Source organism: Antechinus flavipes, chromosome 3, assembly GCF_016432865.1.
Source record: "Antechinus flavipes isolate AdamAnt ecotype Samford, QLD, Australia chromosome 3, AdamAnt_v2, whole genome shotgun sequence".
Lineage (NCBI taxonomy): Eukaryota > Metazoa > Chordata > Mammalia > Dasyuromorphia > Dasyuridae > Antechinus > Antechinus flavipes.
The window spans coordinates 531,639,161-531,665,192 of record NC_067400.1 but is presented as its reverse complement, the minus strand read 5'-3'; the positions used below and the strand labels follow the sequence as shown (position 1 = coordinate 531,665,192).

Sequence of the window (26,032 nt, the reverse complement as noted above, 5' to 3'; positions counted from 1 at the left end):
AGGAAGACACTAGAAGTCAGGTAGATCAGGAAAGGCTTCATGTAGTAGATGGTGCTTGACTTGTATCTTAAAGGAAGAAAAGGACTTTACAAAAATTCATAGGACTGAAAATGTCATGGACAAAGACAAAGACCCTATGTTGCTAGGGCACGAGTTCTCAACATAAATTATGCCCTTCATTTTGCCCGTATCTTATGCTGATTCTATGGTTCTGATTTTTATTAGATGCTTCATTTCTCTTATTCATTGGTATGTCATATCAAATATGAATCTCTCTTATCTTACAGACACTAGTTTCTGTTTCTATTTTGAAGTTTTCCTTTAACTAGAATTTCTCAGACCAGCTATTATTGACAACTGCTATCTACAGGCATGTAGTGACTTTGAAAGCCTCTCCATGACTTGGGTGGAGTGAGGGTTTTTTTTTTTTTTTAGTGAATAAATAAAGGCTATGAATTACCACACTTACACAGAAACCCTACAAAAGTGAATAAAGTGCATCATGCTAAAATAGAGTCTATTCTTTCTATAGTTTTCCCAGATGCAGGTTCTAGCTCTTTAGTCCCAGGAAAATAATTGATTTAAGATCTGAAATTTCCTTTCAACCACTGTTAAATTCTGTTATGTGTCTATACCCCACATTTATTTCAGTAACTATTTAAATACACATACATACACACACATATATATATATACACACATACACATACAAGAATTACGTGAGGAGTAGGTTGATAAGGTTCTTCAAGAAAATATAATCTTTTGCATGTAAATGTCAACTAGGACAAGAACAAAATATATGTTAAAGAATCAGGGTCCAAATTTCTACATGTTATATGCATATACCAGTATCATATATATTACTAAATGGTACATATTTTTCTTTACTTTTTTAAATTATATTTTATTTCCTCCAGTTATATGTAAAGATAAAATTTTCACATTCATTTCAGTAATTTGAGTTGCGAAATTTCTCTCTCTCTCACCTCAACCTTCCCTAACAATAAGCAATTTGATATAGATTATATATTATCAATCAAACAAAAATCATATTAGTTGTTGTCCTTCATTCTCAAAGAGGACCAAAATAACATCCCTATGTTAGAATGTGTGCCTGACTGTGGCACTAATATAAGCTCAGAATGTTCTAGAACAGGTCAGAAACAGTCTATGCTAATATTTTGAATACATTCTCTAAATCTGAGCATCTTGTACTTCTTCTGAGCAACTTCAAGTCTGCTTTGTATATATAGTGCAAAGAATAATGCCTTTTTGATGTGAACATACTATGCTGGACAGTCCTTTGCCAATATTTCCTGTGCCACACAATTAATTCCAAAGTTCTTTCCTGAGAACTTGAGAGTGTTCTTGCTTCTTCTGATCTCTATATTAGTCATGTTTTTAAAGAAGAAATGGATCAAAAGAAAAATTGAAAGAAATTAAGAAAATGAAAATAGCATCCCCCAAGTTCCATCAGTTATTTCTTTAAAGGTGGAGAGCATTTTTCATCATTAATTCTTTGGAATTGTTTGGGATAATTGTGTTGTAAGTTATTCATAGTGATCATCATATCTTATTGCTTGTTCAATGTACAATGATCTTCTGGTTCTGCTCTATTCACTTTGTATCAGTTCATATATGTTTTTATATATTTTTCTGAAACAAGTATGCTTGTTATTTATCATAAGATGTGTTATATTTAGGCCACTGTTCTTTCTTCATTTCAATGGGATTCATGTCATTTCCATGACTGTTCTTTTCACCAGCAGAAATTTCAATCTATCAATGTTCTTTAATCTCTTGCAATTCTGATCAAAGTCTTTTTAAGAACTCCCTGTAATGGACTCATCAAAATTAATGGAGCTCTTCCTCTGACCCGTTTATTAGTTCATAGATGTTATTGCAGTCTATACTAATGTCTGTCTTTAAATCTCACCTTTACTACTTCATTAGACCATTTCCTTGACTGTTGGATGTCTTACTTCTTGGTACTCAGGTTATTCTTATTTTAAATAAATATTTAAATATAAGGAAAAAGAAATTCTGAGAGGTTGAACAACTTGTCCTAGACCACGCAACTAGTAAAAAGTGAAGGCAAAACTGATTTAGAAAATAAATACAAGAGAGAGAACATAAAAATTATTCGACTACCTGAAAGTCATGATTAGTAAAATAGCCTGTACAACATTTTTCAAGAAATTATCAAAGAAAACTGTCCTGATATATTGGAAACTTTTAGATCTTCAACTTCTATTTCAGACAAAGGGGGAGAGGTAAGAAAAGGAAAAGAGAGGAGAGGAGAGTCTGGAGAGGTCAGAAGAGCAGAGCAAAGTAGAGGAGGAAAGGAAAGGAGAAGAGGAAAGGAAAAGAAAGAGGAGAGTAGAAAGAAGAGAAGAGGAAAGAAATGGAGGGTACAGGAGAAGAAAGGAGAGGAGAGGAGAAAAGGGGGGGGAAGAGAAGAGAAGAGGAGAAGAGAGGAGAGGAGAGGAAGGGGAGAGAGGGAAAGTGATATTACCTGCACTAATCACTTCATAGAGTCATTATAAGGAAAGTGATTTATTCCAAACCTCAGAATAGAAGGTAATTGGGAGTTATTATACCTAATTCTTTCTGAAATCACATTTTCAATAAATAATTATGAGGCATCTGTGGTTTTCTGGACCCTGGGATATAAAAGTAAATATGGCACATAGTCTGCTCTCAAGCTACTCACAATAGAATCAAGAAGCAGATAAATACACACAAATGCTATAATAGAAAGAGAAAGTAAGATAAGTACAAAGGAGAAGCCCAGATAAAGTGCTATGAAATCTTTAAACAAGGAGAGATGACTACTGTGGAAATCAGGATGCAATTTCCTGTCTCTTACCTCCTTTTAATGGTGAAATTTGAGTCTGCAAAATAGGTCTAATTACAAGTATCTATTCAATTTCTCCTTTGTAAGGCATAGCATTTTGTTTGACACAAAATTATAATTTAGAGAATAATATACAAGAACCTCCAGTGTCAAGATAGTATGGTAAGAAAAGAACCTTCTGAAGTTTTCCAAAATTCCTCTCCAAATACCTAGAATCCACCTCAGAATTGATCTGGGAGCCGGAAAGCAGCTTACCAGCAAAGCAGGAAAGGTTTGTTTCACTGGGTGTTTCATTGAGGTCTAAGATAAATAACAGCAGCAGCCAACCAGCCTCACAGTAGGGAACTTGCAGCAAGGTTTCAAGACTAGACCAATCCAATAGGAGGCCTGCCATCCTGTAAGGTAGCAGCATCCTAGGCAAGTGAGCAGAAGATGTAAATAAGGCCCACTCCAGTGACCCCATCCCCAGTACAAATCACCCCTGAGGCCTTGATCCCATTGCTGACAAAACAATGAACTAATGATTGGAACAAGAGATAGGATATATTTAACATGTATTGGACTATCTGCCACCTAGAGGAAGAGTTGGGAGGAAGGAGGGGAAAATTTGGAACAAAAGGTTTTGCAAGGGTCAGTGTTGAAAAATTACCCATGCATATATTTTGTAAATAAAAAAGCTTTAAAAAAACCCCGAATAACTGATAAAACGAAATCCAAAAAGTTAAAAAAAAAAAAGAGGAAAAAGAAGAAATTGTACATTTTCTCACTGGAAAAAACAACTGACCTAGAAAATAGATACAGGAGAAAGAACATAAAAATCATTGGCTTACTTGAAAGTCATGATCAAGGAAAAAAAAAACCTTTCAAGAAAATTGTCCTAATATATTAGAATCAGTCTGACAAAATAAAAATTGAAAGAATCTGCTGATCACTACCCAAAAGAGATCTGAAAAGGAAAAATCCATAAACATAATAGTAAATTCCAATACTCACAGATCGAATAGAAAGAATTGCCAAAGCAGCCAAAAAGAAACAATTTGAATATTATGAAGCTAGAGTCAGGATTACACAGAATTTGACAGCTTTCATATTAAAGGATAAGAGGGCTTCAAAGGACTATAAGTTCACGCATACTCTTTGACCTAATAACACCACTGCTTGGTATGAATACCAAAACAGATTCAAAAAGGGGAAGGAATGATTTATATGTACAAAAAATATTTGTAGCAGCTTTCTTCTCAGGGCAAAAAATGGAAATTGAAGAGATGCCTATCAATTGGGCAATACTTCAAAAAACTGCAGTATGTGTTTGTGTTGAAATGTTATCATTTTATGGAAAACAATGAGCAAGATGCTCTCAGAAAAATACAAAACCTGGAAAGTCCTCTATAAACCCAAGCAAAATTGAATGTATAGTATACAAAGTAATAGCAATGTTTTGGAATGACCAGCTATAAATGATTTTGCTGGTCTCAGTACTATAATTTTCCATGACTATTCTGAAGAATTTTTGATGAAAAATGCTATCCATACTCAGAGAAGGCCTGAATATATCTGAATACAGATTGAAGGGATTGAAGCATTCTCTCTCTCTCTCTCTCTCTCTCTCTCTTTCTCTCTCTCTCTCTTTCTTTCTCTTTCTGTGTGTCTCTGTCTCTTTCTCTCAATTTAATTTTTCTTGAGGGTTTTTTTTTTATTTTACTTATTAGTAAATCTATGTTTCATTCCCTGATCTGACATCTCTTAACTGTATAACCCGGGTAAATGCCTTTTAGAACTTCAACTTCTATTTCAGAGGAGCGGGGAGAGGCAAGGAAAGAGAAAGATTTGGTGGGCAAAGCTTAAACTTTTCTCTTATCAAAATTGGTTCAAAGAGGGAATAATGTTAACACTCAGTTGAATATGTAAATCTATTTTATCTTATAAGGAAGCAGAAAGGAAGATCTTATAGGGGATCCTAGAAGGGAGAGAGGGAAATGATAAGATGGAGGTTATAATTGGGAAAATAGTGATCAGAATAATAAAACATTTGTGAGAAGGAAAGGGTAGGGATAAAAGAGAGAAGGGATAAATAAATGAAAAATAACAGAGGAAATACACAGTTACAGTAATAAATGTGAATAGGATGAACTCACCCATTGATAGCAGAATAGATTAAAAAAACAGAATTCTACAATATTTTATTTACAAGAAAAACATTTGAAACAGAGAGATACATACAGTGTAAAGTGGCTGGAGCTTAATATATTGCAGTTCAACTAAAGCAAAGAAAGAAACTGTAGCAATCATGATCTCAGACAAAGGAAAAGTAAAAGTAGATTTATTTAAAAGAGATAAAAAAGGAAACTATACCTTGTTGAAAAGTAACTAGACGATGAAGTCATATTTGTACTAAACATGTATGCACCAAATAGTATAGCATGTAAATTTTTGAAGAAGTCGAATGTTTTGCACGAGGAAATAGATAATAAAATCATAAAATCATATTAGGGGAATCAGCTTTCCCCTGACAGAACAAGATAAATATAAGGAATAAAAAAAAAACAAAAAAAAAAAAAACAAGAAAGAAGTTAAGGAGATAAAAACTCTGGAAAAGTTAGATAAGACAGATCTCTGGAGAAAATTGGATAGGAATATAAAGAAATATTTTTCTCAGTAGTACGTGGCACCTAACCAAAAAATGACCATGATAAAAATCTCACAACCAAATGTAGAAAGTTAAAATAGTAAATGCAGATCATAATGCAATAAAAATTAATGCTCCATAATGAATAATGGAAAGTGAAATTTTAAATTAATTGAAAATTAAATAATCCAATCCTAAAAATAAGTAGATCAATAAAAAATCATAGAAAAAAAATCAACAATTTCATTAAAAAAATTCAGGGCTTGCTCAAAATTAGGAAAACTATCAGCATAATTTACTTTGTCAATAAGAACAACAAAACCCAGAAATTATATTATTATATCAACAATACAAATTATAGTAAATGATAGTATGTGATAAATCCAAAAATGCAACTTTTTGGAGTAAAACTCATTATTTGACTAAAACTACTGGGGTAACTGGAAAATAGAATAGCAGAAACTAGGTGTAGACCAACATAACATACCATATACTAAAATAAGGTCAAAATAGATACACGATTTACACATAAATGTGATACTATAAGCAAATTAAGAGAGAATGAAAGGGTTTATCTTTCATTATTGTGGCTAAGAGAAGAATTTAGCACCACAGAAAATATAGAGAGCTTTATAAAATGTAAGATAGATACTTTTGATAATATAAAATTGAAAAAGTTTTTGCATGAACAAAACCAATGCAACCAAAAGTATAGGAAAAGCAGAAAACTGGGGAGAAGTATTTTTGATATAGATAGATAGATCTATAGCTCTGAAAAAGGCCTCATTTCTCAAATATATAGAGAACTAATTCAAATTTATAAAAATGCAAGTCATTCTTCATTTGTTAGATGGCCAAAGGATATGAACAGGCAGTTTTCACATATCAAAGATATCTATAGATATATGGGAAAAAATGATCTAAATAACTATTGATTAGAGAAATGAAGATTTAAAACAATGCTGAGGTACCACTAACCATCTATCAGATTGATTATAGAGCCAAAGAGAGAAAAAAAAGCTCTACTAAATCTATATCTCAAAGACAACCAAATGGAAAGGGGAAAGGAATTATTTGCATTAAAATTTTGGCAGTTTTTTGTGATGGTTAATAATTAGAAATCAAAGGGATTTCTATCAATTGGGGAATGACTAGACAAGCTGTGTTATATGATTATAATGAAATATTATTATGCTAAAAGAAATGACAAGCAGGATAATTTCAGAAAAAAAAAACCTAGAAAGACCTACAAAAACTAATACATAATGAAGTGATCAGAACCAGTAGAATGCTGTATACCACAACAGCTAATTCTTTTATGAAGAATTGTGGATGACTTCAGTATACTCTGCAAAACAGTGGTACAAGATAATCCCTAAAAGACTAATGATGAAACATAAAATCTGCCTCCAGAGAAAGAATTGATATTAATTGAATACAGACTTAAACATGCTTTAGTCTTTCTTATTTTTTTCTTTTTTTTTTTTTCCTTTTGAGTTTCCTTGTACAAAATGACTATGGAAATGTTTTACTTAATTGCACATGTATTACATCTGATTATTTACCATCTCAGAAAAGGGGAGGAGAAGAAGGAAAGATAGAATTTCAAAACTTTAAATAAAAATGCCAAGGAAAATTAAAGAAAAAAAAAGATAAAAATGCAAAATTATCAGGATCACCACCACTAATTATACCTCATTTTAAGATTCTAACTACTGATTCTCTCAACTAGGGAACTTCACCAGACTTTCTGGCTCTCTCATCACATATCCAATCAGCTGCCAAATATCCTCTTGCCTACTCTTAATATATTTTATTTATAATAGATAAAATATTTCTCTTAAGAATCAAGAGAACATAGGTTCAGATCCTGCCTCAAATATTTACTCTTTATATGACTTTCTGAATCTCAGTTTCTTCATTTGTAAAATGAGAGGATTAGACTCTAACTCGTTATCTAAGTTAGAAGGGAAATGTCCTCATTTTGCATCTAGTTTCACTGACTTCAGAAGGTCTGTTTCTTATCAATATCAGTTGTTATTCAGTCTATTTGTTGTGTCTGATTCTTTGTGATCCTGTGGGCCATAAAATGCCAAAGCTACTCAAAGGTTTTTTTTTTTTTTTTTTTCCCCTTAGCAAAGATGCTGGAGTGGCTTGCCATTTCTTTCTCCAATGAATAAGAGAGAACAGACATTAAATGAATTGCCCAGGTTCCCAAAGCTAGTAGATATCTCTCTCATTGATTAACAAGTGGATGATCCCTCCACTAATACAGGTTATGGTTTTTCAACTCCATTCTCTTACCCTGTGTGACTCTTCTTGCTTCCCACACATCTTTGGGAGCACCACAGTAGTGGAAAGCTCCCTGGCCATGGAATCAGAGGACCTGAGTTCAAATCCTACCTACTGTCCTAAGTGACATTGAACAATTTCCTTATCCATGATTGAGAAGTTTGAACTTGATGGCTTCAGACATCCCTTTTAGCTCATGCTAAGACCTTTTAATCTTTTAGCTCTCTTGGCATAGAAGGGAATCCACTGGAATATGAAGTATGCTATCATTTGCCCTCTTCTCCACATGACCAGTCTATTTCCTTTCCTATCTTTCTCCTTGTAAAGGGTTGAAACTGAGCAGATGCACAGAGGTTCGGACAAGCAAGCACTTAAGCCTAATTACCAATTCAACAATACTCTATTAGCATTTGCTTGGAAAATGGCCTGCCCCACCATTCTGTGCCGGCTGGATCTGTTGGTGTATAGAGAGATGAGGAGGAGGGAGAAAAGGGTGGAGTAAGAAAGCCAGAGTGACTCCTGGCCGGATTCCTGTCAAAATTCTGCTCTCGTCCACAAAGAATAAAAATCAAGGATTTTTGCTTATCCTGACTCCGGCTGATTTTAAAGTATCCAGGGTGCTAAGGTGGTCATCACATCTCCTGATATATTTGATACATTTCTCCTTCAGTTTTTGAATGGTAATGAGTTATACTTTATTTGAAACCTTGTCATTATTATTCAGTTTTGTCTGACTCATGACCCCAGGATAAGTTTTCTTTGGGGAGTGATACTGGAGTAATTTGCCATTTAAGTGAGGCAGACAGGGTTAAGTGACCTGCTCAGGGTCACACAGCAAACAAATATCTGAGGCTGGATTTCATCTCTGATCTTCCTGACTGCAAGAGGCAGGTTCTCTATCCACTGTACCACCGAGCTGCCTACCACATGCTCAATTTTTTTAATGGTTGATCTGTAATAGGCTGATTAATGGATCCATCCCATTTCTGTAAGTTTAAGGAGTTTATGAGTGGCTTACAAACACGTCTTTTGAAAAAAAGAAAGTGATGGGCATAAGTGGATAGAGCACTGGGCCTGAAGCCAGGAAAATTTGAAACCAATTACAACCTCAGGTCTATATTTCTTGTGTGACATTGGGCAAAGGTTAACTGCTGTTTGACTCATTTTCCTCAACTATAAAAGGCAGACCATAATAGCATCTACTTTGCAAGGTTGTGGTAAAGATAAAATGAGGTTTTTGTATGGTTAGAACACAGTAGGCACTCTATAAAATGTTTATTCCTTTCCCTTACATTCCTTACCTTCTTTCACTGAATCTGAATCATCATTTATCTAATGCCATTGTGCTGAATCTGTGCAGATGCATCTAAGCTGCAAAATGTGTCCTTCTCTGTTTTGCCTACTTTGCAAATAAACATTGGTAACAACACAGTCTGTGTATGGCTGGCCTGCTTCTGGGGAAGTGATGTTTGTTTTCTGGAGGGCAAACCAGGATGCAAGAGACCAATAGATCTCTGTGGGGCAGAGTCACAATCAATCTATAGTACAAGGAGCCAGGGGATATAGAAGAGGACTGGAAAGTGGGGTACCCAGGATCCCATGATCCTGCAAAGGAACTTTCACAGGAGTCTTGGCCAGTTTATAAGAGGAAAACTTCTGGGTTTTTTTTTTCCTTCTTTTCCCTCTACTTTTTCTGATATTAGATCTTTTCCCTTAAAAAGATTAGATATCTGCCCTTAAAATGTGATTAGATTACTTCACTTAAAAAAAAATTGTTATTTGTATCCCCAGTTTCACTATAAAAAAGGAAATTGAAGTCTAAGTCACCCAACTAGTGTCAGAGTCAACTTTTGGACCAAGGTCCTTTCTGGCTCCAGGTCCAATGTTCTTTCCATGTAATAATAGTAATAATAGCATTTATAGAGAACTTTAGAGTTTGCAAAGCTCTATATATACGTAATCTCATTTTATGGTCACAAGACCTCTCTGAAGTAGATGTTATTATTATTCTCATATTGCATATGAGGAAACTGAGCTTGAGAAAATTTAAATAATTAAAGGTCAGAAGACTACTGGATGACTGGGGGGGAAGGGTGGAATTCAGCTTTAGGTCTTCCTGATTTCAGATTCAATCTTCTTCTTCTTCTTCTTCTTCTTCTTCTTCTTCTTCTTCTTCTTCTTCTTCTTCTTCTTCTTCTTCTTCTTCTTCTTCTTTCTTCTTCTTCTTCTTCTTCTTCTTCTTCTTCTTCTTTTCTTCCTTCTTCTTTTTTCTTCTTCTTCCTCTTTTAACTATAACCAGCTTCATTAAATTGTTGCCTCTCTTGTACTGAGTCCCTCAATATTTTTTTTGTCTTAATAATCTGAAATTATCAACACATATCCAGGGAAATGAAGATAATTCTGTAGATAGGTTAACAAAGTCATTTATATGCAAACTAAATAATTCAGTTGAACAGGCATTTATTAAGTGACTACTATATGCCAAGCAAATACTAAATGGTGCTGAATATATAGCATAATATTCAGATGACTGACTTATTAGTTTAATTAGAAGTTATGTCAATATAATCACTATTTTTTTTTCTCCCAGTGAGGAATCAGTCCCTGGTTAGAACTGAGCCATACAGCATCAGAAGTAGAGAAATTCATTCCATTTCAACCCAGGCAATTTGGGAAGCTTATCATGGAAAAGACAGGGCCTCTCATTCCTAGTTCCAACAGGTTCTCTCATTCCTAGGTTCATAATTTAAATGCAATTCAGGAATAAACTTGTGAATCCCCTTTCTGTGCAATATCTATTTAGTGTTCTAATAGGAAGTGATGGTAGCTTCTGTTTCTTTTGAAGAGTCAGCCAAATTCCAATTGAAATTCATCAATTGCAGTCTAAACCCCCTTCTCTTGTAAGATTCTGCTCAGACTGCTGACCATGAGGAAGGTCATTCCCCATAACTCTGGGTTTAGGAGGGGCAGCTCTTAAAGTTGTTTCACGTGTGACTTATTAGAGCAGCCAGAAGCCTTGTATATTCTTTGCTTGGGAAAATTACCCAATTAGAGAATAAAGTATTTAGAGAATTCCAGTCCCTAGAAAACAATATCGGAATGAAAACACAACTACTTATCCTATGCAATGCTATGGTGTGTGGTGGAACCTAATATGGAAATGAATTCAATTCTAGTCAAAAATCCAGTACTGTATGTGATTTCCTTCACAGAATCTGTATTATCATTTATTTAACATCATTCCATTTTATGCATTAAAGTTGAATTCAGTTGTAGCTGATTAATTATAGGCTCTATCCTTAATAACTATGTTCATAGTGCCCAATATTTAGCATAGTGCCTGAAACATATGGGGTACTTAATAAATGTTAATTGACTATTAATTAGTATTTGCCAATAATAATCAAAATAAACCTCACTATTGTATAGTTTGAAGATTCACAGCCTCTAACTTGTTATATACATATATATTCATAAAGCATTTGCCCTTCCCTAGTCCTATGGTAAATTTCCTATAACCATGCTGATTCAAACATTTATAACCTCAAATCTACTCAACCTCAATAACCTCAAATAGCCTCAAATCTACTATTTCATTCAGAATCTCTCTCCAATCATTATTGTTCTACCTTTTCCTTGACAAAGAAAATTATCTTTGGTTTTAAAAAAAAGAATAAATAAGCATTAGAGAGTTCTCCTCTTTGTTTCATTCATTGTTCTATTATAGACCTTCTTTATGTCTCCTTTTATATTATTTCAGGTTGTGATCTTATCAGCTCCTATAGATTTAATTACCATCTCTCTGATGATGATGCGCAGATCTATCTTTCTTACCCAATCTCTCTACTCATCTCCAGTTTCATATCTCCAATGATCCTTCAGATATCTCAAACTGGATGTTCAGTGGACATCTTAAACTCAATATGTCCAAAACATACTTTCCCTATAAACTCCCCTGTTCCTACCTTCCCTATTACTGCAGAAGGCAGCAATTCCCAGTAATCTCCCAGTTTCTCAGTTCACAACCTAGGGGTCATCCTGGATTCCACATTATTTCTCATACCTCATATCCAGATTGTTGCCATAGCCTGGGAAGTTTCACCTTTGTAACATCTCTTAAATAAGCCTCTTTCTCATCCCTGATATTGCCACCATTCTAGTACAGGTCCTCATCAACTAATACCTAGATTATTACAATAGCCCACTGGTAGGTCTTTCTGCCTCAAGTCTCTCCCTATTCCAATCCATCTTCCATTCAACCACCAAAGTGATTTTCCTAAAAAGAAGATCCGTTCATGTCACCTTCTTACTCAGTAAATTTCAGTGGCTACCCCTTTTCTCCAAGAACAAATACTTATTAAATACACTGGCATTCAAATCTATTCATAACCTTATGATTTCCTTTTTCTGTTTACCTTTTTATGCTTCTCTTGAATCTTATATTTGAAAGTCAAATTTTCTAGTCTTTTCACCAAGAATACTTGAAAGTTCTCTATTTCATTGAATTTCCAATTTTTGCTGGATATATGTTTTCTTTAATTGTAGTCCTAGATCCTTTGTCTGCCAGAGTATCACATTTCAAGTCCTCTGATCCTCTAATGTAGATGCTGCTAAATATTGTGTTATTCTGACCTTTGTTCCATGATTGTTTCTTTCTGTCCACTTGTAATATTTTCTCTTTGAGGTTATTCTTCTGGAATATGGCTATAATATTCTTGGGAGTTTTCATTTTAAGATTTATTTTAGGAGGTGATTGTTGGATTCTTTCCATTCCTATTTTAACTTCTGCTTTTAGAATATTAAGGCAGTTTTCCTTGATTATTTCTTGAAAGATGATATTTAATTTCTTTGATCATAGCTTTTAGTAAGTCTAATAATTTTTTAATTATCTCTCCTAAATCTATTTTCCAGGTTAATTGTTTTTCCAATGAAATATTTCACATTGTCTTCTATTGTTTCATTCTTTTAATTTTGTTTTATTGCTCCTTGATGCTTCATAGAGTCATTAACTTTCACTTGCTCAATTCTAATTTTTATAAAATTATTTTCTTCAGTGAGCTTTTGTACCTCCTTTTCAGTTTGGCTGATTCCACTTTTTAATGACCTTTTTTCTTCAGTGAATTTTTTGTATCTTTTCTCATGTGGCCAATTATGCTTTGCAAGGCATTCTTCTCCTCCTTGGATTTTTGTGCGTTTTTTGCAGTTTGCATGTTCTGCTTCAGTTTGTTTCTCCCTCAAATACTCTACCACTTAACTCTTTCAATTTAGTCACTTCTTCAGCTCTCATGAGCTACTCTTCCACCTCACCCTTAACTACATCCAAAAATGTACTTACTGTCTCTATATTTAAGAATTCTGAAATTTTCCTCTAATCTATTGGCTTTTTAGCTTTTCCTTTCCCTTCCTTTATATAACCCATTGTTCATCTACACTGTTCGTCCACCTTGATCCTGCACTTCTCTTCCAGACCATCTCCCATGCACTAGCCACTGTTTCCTTTTCTCCTCGTTTTGGCTTGTTGGTGAACCGATTCAACTTTACACTGTTCTCTTCTCCAGAATCCTTTTCCCATCCTTTATCATGTAACAAATTATGCCCAGCCAAGCCTCAGCCTTGGATCACTCCCATCATTTATCACCTTTGAACCAACATACTTAATTTTGATAAAAGGTAGAAAAAAATCATATTTCTATTCTGGCTGGGTTCACTACAAATTATGTTACAACCTCAACTGGATCCTTGCTGCTACTAGGCAAACCTACTTTGTCTCCCTTATCAATTCACTATCCCACTCTTCACAGTGGCTCTTCCAAACCTTTTCATCCCTCCTCAAACATTCCATAGCTCTTCCTCCCCTAACTCTTAGTTGAGTTTCTTATGTCATATTTTATAGGGGGGAAATGAGGCCTTTTGCGTTCAACTCCTTTTTTGCCGTTTTTCTTCATCTATCACTCAAGTACCTTCTGGTATTCTCATATGATAAAGTGGCCGTACTCTTTCCTAAGGCTAATATCTCTCCTTATTCAAGTGACCCTATTCCATTCCATCTCCTCCAACAGATTTCCCCCTCTGTCACCCTTACACTTTCATTTATTTTCAATCTCTCCCTAAGAGATAGATCTACTGGCTCATATCCTACTGCTTAAAAATAACACCTAAGTATTATCTATCCTGAAAAAGCTCTCACTTTCTTCTTCCATTCTTGCTCATTATCATCCTATATGTCTATTGCCCTTTGTAGTTAAACTACTTAAAGACATTCTAAAAAGGGAGCCTTTCTTTTCTCTCCTCCCACTCTCTAATTAACCCATAAAAATCTGCTTCTGACCTTATCATTTCACCAAAACTGACCGCTCCAAAATTGCTAATGATATTTTGGTTGCCAAATCCAACGGTCATTTATCAATCCTTATTTTCCTTTCCCTCTTTCCAACCTTTGACATTATTGATCACTCTGTACTTGATACTCTTTTCTAGCTAGGTTTTTGAGATACTACTGTCTTTATTTTTCTCCCACTTATCTGACCATTCCTTCTCTGTTTCTTTTTTGTACCCTCTAATCTTAAGTGTGTTCAAAATTCTGTCCCTCTATACTTCCTTACTTTGTGGTCTCACCATTTCCCATGGATTTAATTACCAACTCTATTCTGAAATCTATTTTTCCTGCCCTGATCTCTCTGCTACCTTGAAATGTGTATGTCCAACTGCCTTTCAAACATATTGAGCTGTATTTCTAATGGACATCTTAAGTTCAATAACTAAAACAGAACTTTCCCCAAAAATCTTTTCCCCCAAAATCCTCTCCCTCCCACTAAGCCTATCACTACAGAGGTCAATATCCCCAGTCCCAGTCCCTCTAGCGCATCTTATATTCTTTATTATTTCTCATACCCCACTTTGAAGCAGTTGCCAAAGCTGGTCCATTTACCTGTTTAACATTTCCTATATCGAAGAAATTTAACATTTCTTTCTCTTCTTTGACTGCCACCATTCTACTGCAGACACTTATAACCTCATTCCTTGATTGTTGAAAAAAGGCTGTTGGTAGGTTTGCTGGTCCCGAGTTTCTCTTCAATCCTATCTATCCCCCATTCTCCAATTAAAGTGATTTTTCCTAAAGCATAATTTTAATCATCATACATACACATACACATAAATACAACAGAACACACACAACCCTCCAGAAACTACAATGGCTTTTTGTTGTCTCCAGAAACAAATGCTCTCTGTGTGGCATTCAAAACCCTTTATAACCTTTCTCCTTCCTACCTTTCTAGTCTTCTTACATCTTATTCCTCAATACCCACTCTTCTATTCAGTATTGCCTCCTGGTTGTTACATGATTATAACATTCCAGCTCTCTGGCTTTTCAGCATGCCTTGGAATGCTCTTCATTTTCAACTTCAATTACTGACCTCCTTGGCTTCCTTTAAGTCCCAACAAAAATCTCTCTTCTATAGGAAGCTTTCTTCAATCCTACTTAATTAATTAATTCCAGTGCCTTCCCCTTGTTAATTATCTCCAAGCTACCCTATATATAGTTTGCTTTGTATATATTTGTTTGTATGTTTTGTTCTTCATTAGATTATAAGCCCCTTAAAAGCAGGATCTGTCTATTGCCTTTTATTCCTATTTTTGAGTGCTTACCACAATCCCTGGCACATAGTAGTGCTTAAAAAAATGTTTATTGATTGTAAAGATTAGTTTCCATCCCCTATGCCTAATAGAGTGCTGAGCACATAACTTATGCTAAATAAATGCTTGTTAAATTATATATAAGGTATCCCAAAAGTTTTTGTGCAATTTTAAGCTTTTTAAAGTAGCTTGATAGCTTTAAAATGCACTAAGACTTTTGGAACATTCTGTATAAGTCTGAGCTCTTCTCTATATAGGTAACTTAACATTTAGCCTTAGAAGAACTATCCACTTTGGACTTTAATATTTGTTGATTATCTCTGTGTTTGAAAAAGAGAAGTTTAGCAAGATTTTTTTTTTAATCTTCTTTTCTCCCGGAGTTATCCCGTGTCCTCACAATCTAGAAAATAGAGTTTGGATTTGATATGTATTCTCTTTAGTTTTTGGCCCTGGGGAATGGGAGGGAGAGAAGGAGGCAAGAATAAATAAAATCAATTGGGAAGGAAAGAAAAGCTCTGTGCCAGGCAAAAATGAAGCTGCAATATCAGGTGCTACATCTCTGGATTAATAAGAGTAGAGACAGTGAGTAATTGATTAGAGTCAAGTCATAAATCCTGAATGTTATACAACTCAGCAGTCACTGTTGCCAAAGGTACTGGAGGCACCAGCTGAAGCCTAAGTTACTGCAGCCAGCTCCAAATGGGAAATTTACTAAATCTGCAGAATATGAAATAATAGTGTTTCCTTTAAATACTTCCAAAGGGAGAAAGAGATGAAAGTCTTATAATTTTCAGCAGTATGTGTTTGTCTTTTTGGGGTATATTTTGGAGAGGAAACAGACTGAGAGAAAGAAGAGAAGGAGAGGGAGTGAGAGGCGAAGGGGGCATTCAGGGAGAGGGAAAAGGAAGGAAGGGAGAAGAGAGAGAAAAGACAGAAAGGATGGTGTGGGTGCAATCAAGGAGAGAATCAGAATCAAAGGAATATTTTTCACTTTCTTGCATTACACTAGTGGCCCAAGAAAGACCAGAAGAGTTTTTGGTTTCACAAAGAAAAACAATACGGTAGAGTGAAAAGAAAGGGCTTGCCAAACCTTTCTAGAGCTGCTCATCCATCTGTGGTGTCTACCTGGCACTATGAGTCTCACCTGTGGCTCCAAGAAGCTGTAGTATGGGAGGGCAGCCAAGTCTTGGTAAAAAACTATCTCAGCAGACTGACTAAACCAGGTTAAGGGTTACTAACAGGCTTGAAACTCTTTGCTGCATTAGAGAGATGTGTACCCTAAACATGTGAAGACTTTCCCCAGTGGAATGTGGAAATGAGAACAATTTGTTCTAATGGACATGAAGATGGCTACAGAAGCTTAGAGTTGGGTCAGACTACTGCACCCCAGTCCGCCACCAGTCATTGTGATTTTTGTCTTGCCATTGGACTTTAATAACTCTGGAAGAGTGAGGGAAGCTGATGACTTTGTGAAATTATGTCTCATCTAAATCCAATTCATATGCAAGTAAAGACACCACCCTGCAATGTCATTGGTCCTCTTTGACAATGAAGGGCAAACAACAATAGATACTTGAGTGAAAAAAAAATGGATACCTTAATTCTTATTCTCCTCATCTTATTCCTCAATAATTCCCTGAACAATGAACATGAAGAAGGGGATGGGGGATGAGAGCTCTCATTTAGAGTCATGCTTCTATATCATGTTTCATAAATCTGATAGATTTTTTAATTGCTTTTAATTAGTCTATTCTTTATCCCTCCTTCTTTCCCAGACTCCCTTCTTCTTTCTTACTCCTTCCTTTCCATCTTTCTTCTCCCTCCTTCCCACTCTCTTCCCCTTACTTTACCTCTGTTTTTGCCTCTGTCTCTCTTTGTCTGTCTGTCTGTTTCTCTTGCCTCAGATGGGAGCTGCATCACTGAAATCCTTTCACATCATTTGCTTGTTAGCACCATAGCCCTACTCTGGGGTACTTGTTCTGTGGGATTGTCATTGCCTTTGCTGGATGAAGAAAAACTGATTCAAGCAAAGAGAACTGGCTTCCTAGAATGCTTTAAGACCATCACCAAAAGTCAGGAAGCTCATTCCGTTAGACATGTATCCCCTTTTAGATCCCCTTCTGTCCATCTGAATTACCTCTCAATGCTACTGAAAAGGTTTGCAAACAATATCCATGCAGTTTATTTTCTTCAGCCAATGCTGACTGGTTGTTTGACAAATGTGACTTATAAATTTCTGCCTTATTTTGGATTATCTAGTAAGACTGTCCAGGACTTGGGTAAGAATATCTGTTTTCCTTGGTAAAGACTGCATTTCTCTAACCCATCTTACTGTCTTTGAATTTGGCTTGTACATATGATTCCTATCAGTAGTGAATCAGTTTCTAAAATGGGATATTGACAATTAAAGCCTGTCTAAAGGCTTCTCATTACTTTATCTTTAATTGTACCAAAGATCAGAACTTGATATATTAGAAAGAACCTAACTTGGAGTCAGAAAGCCTAGAGTTGAGACAGATTTTTATTTATTGAAGAAAAGAAAACTTTAAAACAATTTTCTGGGTAATTTAATCATTTTATTAATTGTTTCATCATTTTAATAAAAGGGTTGTCATTTGGCAATCTCTTTCTTAGACCAATTATGGTAGCAGGTTTACAATAAAGCTTATTTTAGAAAATACTACATAAGTCATAGGAAATGCTAATGTGTATTAGTAGAGAAAGTTTCTATACCAAAAATTCCTTGCAGCAATGAAATTTTAAGTTTAGTCAAAAGTAATAATAATAATGCAATATTAATAATAACTGGCAACAAAAATTTGTCCAAAGACTTTTTATGAACTCCATGAACATAAAAATAATAATGAAATAATAATGATCAATAGATAATGGAAATAAATAGATGGTAGTTAAAGGGTTTATTAAACTTTGGAGCAGCTAGATGGCACAGTGTATAGAACATCAGCCTTGGAGTGAGGAGGACCTGAGTTCAAATGTGATCTCAAACATTTAATACTTACTAGCTATGTGCCCTGTGCAAGTCATTTAACTCCACTGCCTCACCAATTAGAACGTTATTAAGACATGCTATTTGTGCTAAGAAATAATAATAATTTAAATCAACAAACATTGTATTAGCTAGTTGCCCATTAGATTGAATTGAATAGGTTTTGGTTTTCTTCTAGCTGCCTTTTGCTTCCTTTCTCCTTAAATGTGTAATAGAGTGTTTTATTAAAGGTATTTCTGCATTCTTATCTTAGAGTCTGTTCTCTTCATATTCCCAATTACCTAACCCAACCCAACCCCCATTTAGGGATCCTAACTGGTTCTGCCTTCTTAGAATAATAACTAATACTCAGACACTTGTTCCTACATACTCTTCTCATTCAGATCTTCCTGGACTATTCCCCAACCTTTTTTTTTAAATCCCCAATTCTTGTAGAATGCCTCATACATTATAGGTGTTTAATAAATGCTTATTAATTTACCAACTGATTATAGCATTCTTACTATTCAAATCATAATCTTCCTATATTTTTAAGTTGGTATTGTCTTAAAAGAACATTTTAAATCATTCTGAAATTTCAATAGGACATGTCATAATGTGATGAACAGAGCTCTGGAATAGAAATTAGAAAACCTGGCTTCTGGTCCTGATTCAGTGTCCCATTCAATGAGTGGCTTTGCTTACAATATCTTCCTCTCATTGGTTCTCAGCCTTCTCATCCATAAAATGAAGTGATTGGCTTGGAATTTAGAAGTTCTTAACTTTTTTATATCATGAACTCCTTTGACAACCTAATTAAGACTGAATTCTTTCTCTGTCATATTTTAAATACATTAAACAAAATGCACAGGATTTCAAAGGAAGCCAAGTATATTGAAAGGCAATTATCCATGTTTGGGAAGGTCGCTTACCTCAGGTAAAGAACCCCTGATGTGATAATCTCTAAGAACATTTCCAGCTCTGAGATGTTGTGATTTAAAGAAATACCTCAGTGGATCCCATCTCTTATCCAGTACTTACTCATTTACATGTATCTATATAGACCATCTTGCACATCTTGAACACATTCCATCTTTATGTCTATCTGTTAAAATCACTTCTTTAAAGACACAGCTTAAAAAATTCATTCTCTTTGAAGGCTGCCCTGTTTCCCTGATATGAATATAATCTCTCCTTCTGTATGCTTTCCTACAGTACTTTGGATCTTGGTTCCCAGCATTACATCCACCTTATAGATTGTAAATTTCTTGAGGGCAGGGATTGTATATCATTTAATATTTGGATCCCAGGCATGTAACACAATTCAAAATAATACTCACTTTAAAATGTTTGCTGAATTTTTCATTATATGCTTTCATCTTTTGTGTTGGGGTTGGTGAGATATATGGATAAGGAAAATCATATAATCTCTAAGTCTGAAGAGACCTCAAAAGCAATCCAGTTCCACCTGAGCAAAAAGTGTCTCAATAATGTAACTGAGAAGATTTGGATTGATTTCTGCTCTCTTGCTACTAAACTTGGGTGGGAAGGGGGATGGGGAAGTGGGATGCTATCAGTTTCTTCATTTGTAAAATGAGGACATTGATCTGAAAAACTCTGAAGTCCTTCCTTTCTCTTAAAGATACAATTCTTTTGAATTTTCAGATCCTCCACAAATTATCATCTAATTTCTGCTTGAAAATCTCCAGAGAAAGCAAATCCACTGTCTCCCAAGACAGTTATCATTGTTAAGAAATTATTTCCTTTTATTCAGCCAAGTTTCTGCATCTTTCTAGCTTCTACTTATGGCTCATGTTTAGTTGTCTTGGAGAAAAGAGAGGAACATCATTTTATATCCTCATGGTGTTGCCCCAATATTATATATTGAATTGTATTGTTTGTATTTTATATAAAATTATTTGCATGCAAGTCTTAGTTTCATCATATTTTTTCAGTTGTGTCTGATTCTCTGTGACCATATTTGGAGTTTTCTTGGTAGAAATACTGGAGTAGTTTGTCATTTCTTTCTTCAGCTCATTTTACAAATGAGGAAACTGAGGCAGACAGGTTTAAGTGATCTGCTCAGGGTCACAGAGCTAGTAAATATCTGAGGATGGATTTGAATTCAGATCTTCCTGAGGTCCAGCATTGTAGCCACTGAACCACCTAGCTAACTGTTCCTTGGTAGTCTTCCAAATAGTTGAGTAATGCTATCATGTCTTCTACCATATAACTTTCTTCTAATGTTTAAACAAACCCATTTTCTTTACCTAAGGATATTTGTATTTTATAATTTCTAGTCTCTTCTCTCATCATGTAATTAATACTGTACATTTGTGAGCAAGTGGAATATCATAGTAATTCCCAATATCAAGCAAAATGTACTTAACAGAAGAATTTGTTTTCTGAAAAAAAATATTGAAAAGATCAAGGAGTCTTATTTTCTTTTTTATTTTCTCCAAGCCTGTGATTTGATAAATAGGAGAAATTCTTGATATCAGAAATTCCCCCTACCACCACTTCTGAGAAATAACTCATCTTTGATTCATACCATTAAAGAATTACCCAGTCAGTGAGAAGAGGTTTACTCATGGTTGTACAACTTATATGTGTCAGAGGGAGAACATGGTCCCCTGTTCTCCTGACCTCAAGGCTTATTACTCTGTTTTCACCCAACCAACACTAATTCTGTTCTTTATCTTTAAAGGAAGGCTGGGTGTTGATGGTGTTCACCCATTATTGTTAACTGTTCATACAACATGTTCTTTTCCTCTTTTATCTCTAGGCCTCCTGAACCCGTTTACAGCACTGTGAACAAACTCTGTGAGAAACCTTCTTCTCCCCGGCACTATTCCCCAGTGGAGTGTGACAAAAGCTTCCTTCTCACATCTCCCTACCCCCATTACCACATGGGCCTCCTCCCAGATACGGAGATCACCAGGTACAGTCTGTGCTTTTTATCTCTCTTTTCTCTAGTGTGAATCAGCTTCACAAGAACGAGTCTCATGTGTAACCCTCTCCTTCTGTTCTACAGCGAATATGGAAATGTTCCTTTTATTTGGTATTAAGTTCAGAATAAAAATAAAACTCAATGGGAAAAAAGAATGTGTATAATACTCCTCAGTTTATTGTTGTATATTTTCACTTAATGGTCAGCTCATTTATAGAAATGTGATGATGGGGCACTACATCTGTGCTTTGAGAAATTAGAAGCATTATGCTTTTTTGTGTTGATTATCTGTCCACACAGGAGCTTTTTAAAGTATAATTGTAGCATTGCAGGTGCCATTCAATTTAACAAATACATGCTCTCAAGGAGCTTGTTTTCTCCCCCCAAAAATTGTAAGGAATTTTGTTTTGTTTTGTTTTCCTTCTTAAGATACTGGAGGTCATAGATTTCTAGGGGAATTGTAACTAGAGCATGTGTTCTGTCTAATTTTCTCTACCAGAAATGCAAGAAATGCTCCTAAGTTTAAAACCACCAGATACTTGTTCCCCCCAAATATGTTGAAGGCCAATTTCCTTTTTGACTCAATGTCTTTACAGCAATGGACTGCAGAATATTTGAGGATTGTAGCCATAATAAATAAATAGATAATTTTGCTTAAGAGAGATGAGAGCAATTTAATAAGGACTAGGAAGCATGTAAATTCTTATGGGGATTTCTAGTTCATGTATAATCACACAAACCCTCAAAATGACTTCTATAAATTTTGTGAGAGGCAGCCTGGTGTTGTACTAGATTAGATGTCCATCGATTGGGGAATGGCTAGACAAATTGTGGTACATGAATGTAATGGCATATTACTGCCCTGGAAGAAACAGTGCTTACTTCCTACTGAAAAAATTGCAATCTATTCAAGAAAATGGATTGTAGCTTATCTACATTTCTTATCTCCTCCAGTCCCCAGGGAAGAGTTTTGCCTATAGTTGGTGCCTAATTAGTATTTTATGGTGTATATGTATTTCATATAAAATACAAACAATACAATATATAATATTGGGACAATAATTGTGGTGACTTGGATAGGAGGCACGAAGGATCTAGAAGTTCAGATACTTGCTAGCTGTATGACCCTTGACAAGTTATGTAACCCTGTTTACTTCAGTTTTCTCATCAGTAAAATGAGTTGTAAAAGGAAATGTCAAACCATTCCAGTATCTTTGCCAAGAATACCCAAAATGAGGTTACAAAGAGTAGGACCCAATTGAACAACAATAATATCTGGGACATGATTAAGGAAGTCTAGAGAGCAGCATGGAGAGGAATATAATTCAACCAGAATATCACTCTGACAATCACATGTCAATTTTTTTTCCCTAAGGAGGATAAAGAGCTATAAGTTCATATAATGAGAGTTATTTTGTGACTTTATAATGCAAATGAGGTTATGACCCCTTTCTTTCTGTAGTATCCAAATAATAGTAATAATATTATAATAATCCAAATAATCTAGTGTGGATAAGTAGGTCCTTCTGAATTATTTCATTGTCTTATGTTTTTATTATGGGTTTTTATGCAAACAGAGTTGAAAACATACTGCTAATAACCATTTTTATACTTGACTACTTTTTTCCCCAACATATCCTTGTGAATATGTTGGGGAACATCCTATGTGAATATTCACAAGGCAGTCAATAAAGAAAAATCATCAAATACCTACTCTGTGCCCAACAGTGGAGATATAAATACAAAGAGAAAGAAAATTCCTGACTTGGGAACTTATATTCTAATGGTGAAAGACAAAACATAAAAAGAAAGATGAAAAGTGGTAAGAGGAGACAAAGGTACCAAGCATGATAGAAGAAATCTGGAGGGCAGCCTGGGGGGGGGGGGGAGCGGTGAGATATGCTGGACTCTGATCCTTTCCTTAAATGCAGATTCCAGGAGGAGCCATGAAATCAGAGGGAGAGACCTGAGGATGAGGGGCTTGTACTATGTCCTTTCCAAAACTGAAGTGAAACTTCATAATGAAAAGCAGGGGCATAGTAGAGGAAGTCTAGACCCAATGTGAAGAGGAATAAGGACAGGCTATATGTATTTAATCAGTTTGTTAGGGGAGAAGGGAAATGGAGAATAAGGGAGGGGGGGAGAAGGGAGGGAGAAGACAGAGAGACAGACAGAGAAACAGAGAGAGAGAAAAAAGAGACAGAGTTTCCTCATCAGTAAAATGAGTTGTAGAAGGAAATGACAGAGAGAGAGAGAGAGAGAGAGAGAGAGAGAGAGAGAGAGAGAGAGAGAGAGAGAGAGAAAGAGAGAAAGAGAAGAAAAAAGAAACAGAAAAAGAAGAAGAAATGAAGCAACAGAGAGAGAGAGAAGGAAGAGATAAGAAGGCAGAGATAGATAAAAACAGACAGAGACATATAAGGAGGCACAGAGAGAAAAGAGAGAGATAGACATGGACAGAGACAGAGAGATACAAAGACAGAGACAGAGAAAGAAACAGAAAGAGCAGGGAGAGAGGGAGGAAAGAAGAGAGAGAAGGAAGAGAAGTGGGGGGAAAATAGGAAGATTTGGGGCAAGGTATCTCCCTTCGGATAACAAGACCTGGGAATGATTCATCAAGGTCATTTTGCTTTAGCTTCAGTTATGGAAGCCCAACTCTAAAATTCCTACTCAGAAAGGTATTTGGCTAGTTAGGTTATCAGTATAAAAACATGGAAATATAATTCAGAATGGTGTGAGGGTAAGGAGAATGTGGATGTCACAGCGATTCAGAGTGGAAATGAATCTATCTAACAGGTCTCTTTGGAACCTTATTTCCCTCTCTGGCTATTCTCTGAAGGCATTTTTATGAGTCAATTGCTTATCTCCCCTGGGGGCAAGACTAGCAAATTCTATAATGCATAATGCATTTTTGGAAATGCATGCAGAAACAATTTTTTGGATGTGTAATCAGATGGGATGTTTCTGCTATATTAACAATGCTTAGTGCTTAATAGCATTGCAAAGTGCTTTATCCATATTAATTAAAGCCAACTTTATTTCTAAGGAATCATAGAAACCATCTCTCAATAGAATGAAGCATATCATTCTGAAGTTGGAATGGCAAATACTCCATTTGCCAAAAGGAAGAAGAAGCAGAAAATCAAAATATATTGTTAGGGAATTATTTGCAGTTACCTATTTCAATCAGTTATGCTATTACAGTCGACTGAATACCTGGGAGCATTGACTTGGTTAATCAAAACTTGGAATATCCTCTCTATATCCCCCATCATATCCTACCTTCCCTCTGGACCTAGGTTAGATGCCACATACTCCCTGAAGCCTTCTCTAAATCCTTCCCTATACTTTCAAAAACTGATAGTGAGCTCTTATTCAAAATTCTAGCACTTTATATTTCTCTATACTCATCATGTTCTTGTTTTTATTAGAAGTGTTTATTTATATGTCTTAGTGTCACAGCTCATTTGTAAGCTCTCTAAGGACAGTTACTGTTTTTAATTTATATCTTAATACTTATTCCTATCCCAGTTTCTACTGAATAGTTCATAGAAGATACTTGACATATATTTATTGCATGAATAAATGAGTGAATTATTATAGTCACTAGTATGCAAAGTATTTACCATATGATTCTTTAATTGAAAAAGGCAACCCCCAGCTTTCCTGCTAAAGACCCTAGAACACATGAATTTTGGAAGAAATATTACAAAATGTACTCTACCTACTTTTGTGCAACAGAGAGGAATATTCTTATTTTTATGATTCCATGAATGCATCTTGTATCCAAATCATATGGAGGCCATTTGTCTGTTTACCATGGGGTCTTTTCAACAGTAGACAATATTTGGTGGTAAGATCCCCAGTAATAGGTTTGTTTGAGAGAGGAAGACAGAAACTTAATATAAATTAGGAAGCTGGTAGACTATATAGAATATTTCTACTTAGGCAGATTCCTTTGTTGTTGTTCAGTCATTCCAGTAATGACCAAGTTTTTATGACCCTATTTGGGATTTTCTTGGCAAAGATGCTAGAGTGGTTTGCGATTTCCTTCTCCAACTAGTTTTAAAGATGTTATTGTTTTTGAAGAAGAACATGACATCAGGGAGGTGATACCATTACATACAAGTTAATTAGATTTAAGGAAGGAGAGCTATGCAAGGTCACTTTTCCCCCCAGAGACATCTGAGTCCAGTGGCAAGATATAGACCAAAATGACTGGAGATGGCCCTGGATGAAATGGGAGACCTTGATCTATTTTAGACAAGAGCTTTAACAGGTCTCAATTTGACTGAGGCTGCACCCATTCAGTGATTAAAACTAGAGCAAACAGGATTGAGTGGCTTGTCCAGGATCACATAGCTAGTATCTGAGGTCACATTTGAACTCAGGTTTTCCTAAACTCAGACCCAGAACTTTATCCACTGTGCCATCTAGCTGCCCAATCCTACAGACTGTCAAAATGACTTATGTAAATTTTAAATAAATTGTGGGAAAGGCAGTTCATTGGAGTAATAGAGAGAATCAGTCTCAGAAACAAGTGGGAACAGGTTCAAGTGTGGTGACAGGTTCAAGTTCTAACACAGACTAGCTATGTGATAGACAAGTCATTAAGCCTCTCAAAATCTCTGGGATAACTTTTTAAGACTCCAGTTACTCAACAGTGGCAGATCTGTATCAGCAGAGGGA

General features: G+C 35.3%; 1 protein-coding gene across 14 annotated transcripts in view; it reads left to right on the top strand.

Annotated features, from left to right (window-relative positions):
* DLG2 (discs large MAGUK scaffold protein 2) overlaps positions 1-26,032 on the top strand; it is a 2,591,935-nt gene that overhangs the window by 1,962,209 nt on the left and 603,694 nt on the right. For all 14 annotated transcript variants that reach the window (XM_051987236.1, XM_051987235.1, XM_051987234.1 and 11 more), the window contains one exon: positions 21,182-21,337. In XM_051987236.1, coding sequence (XP_051843196.1) covers positions 21,182-21,337 — 156 coding nt within the window. The remainder of the gene's footprint in view (positions 1-21,181; positions 21,338-26,032) is intronic.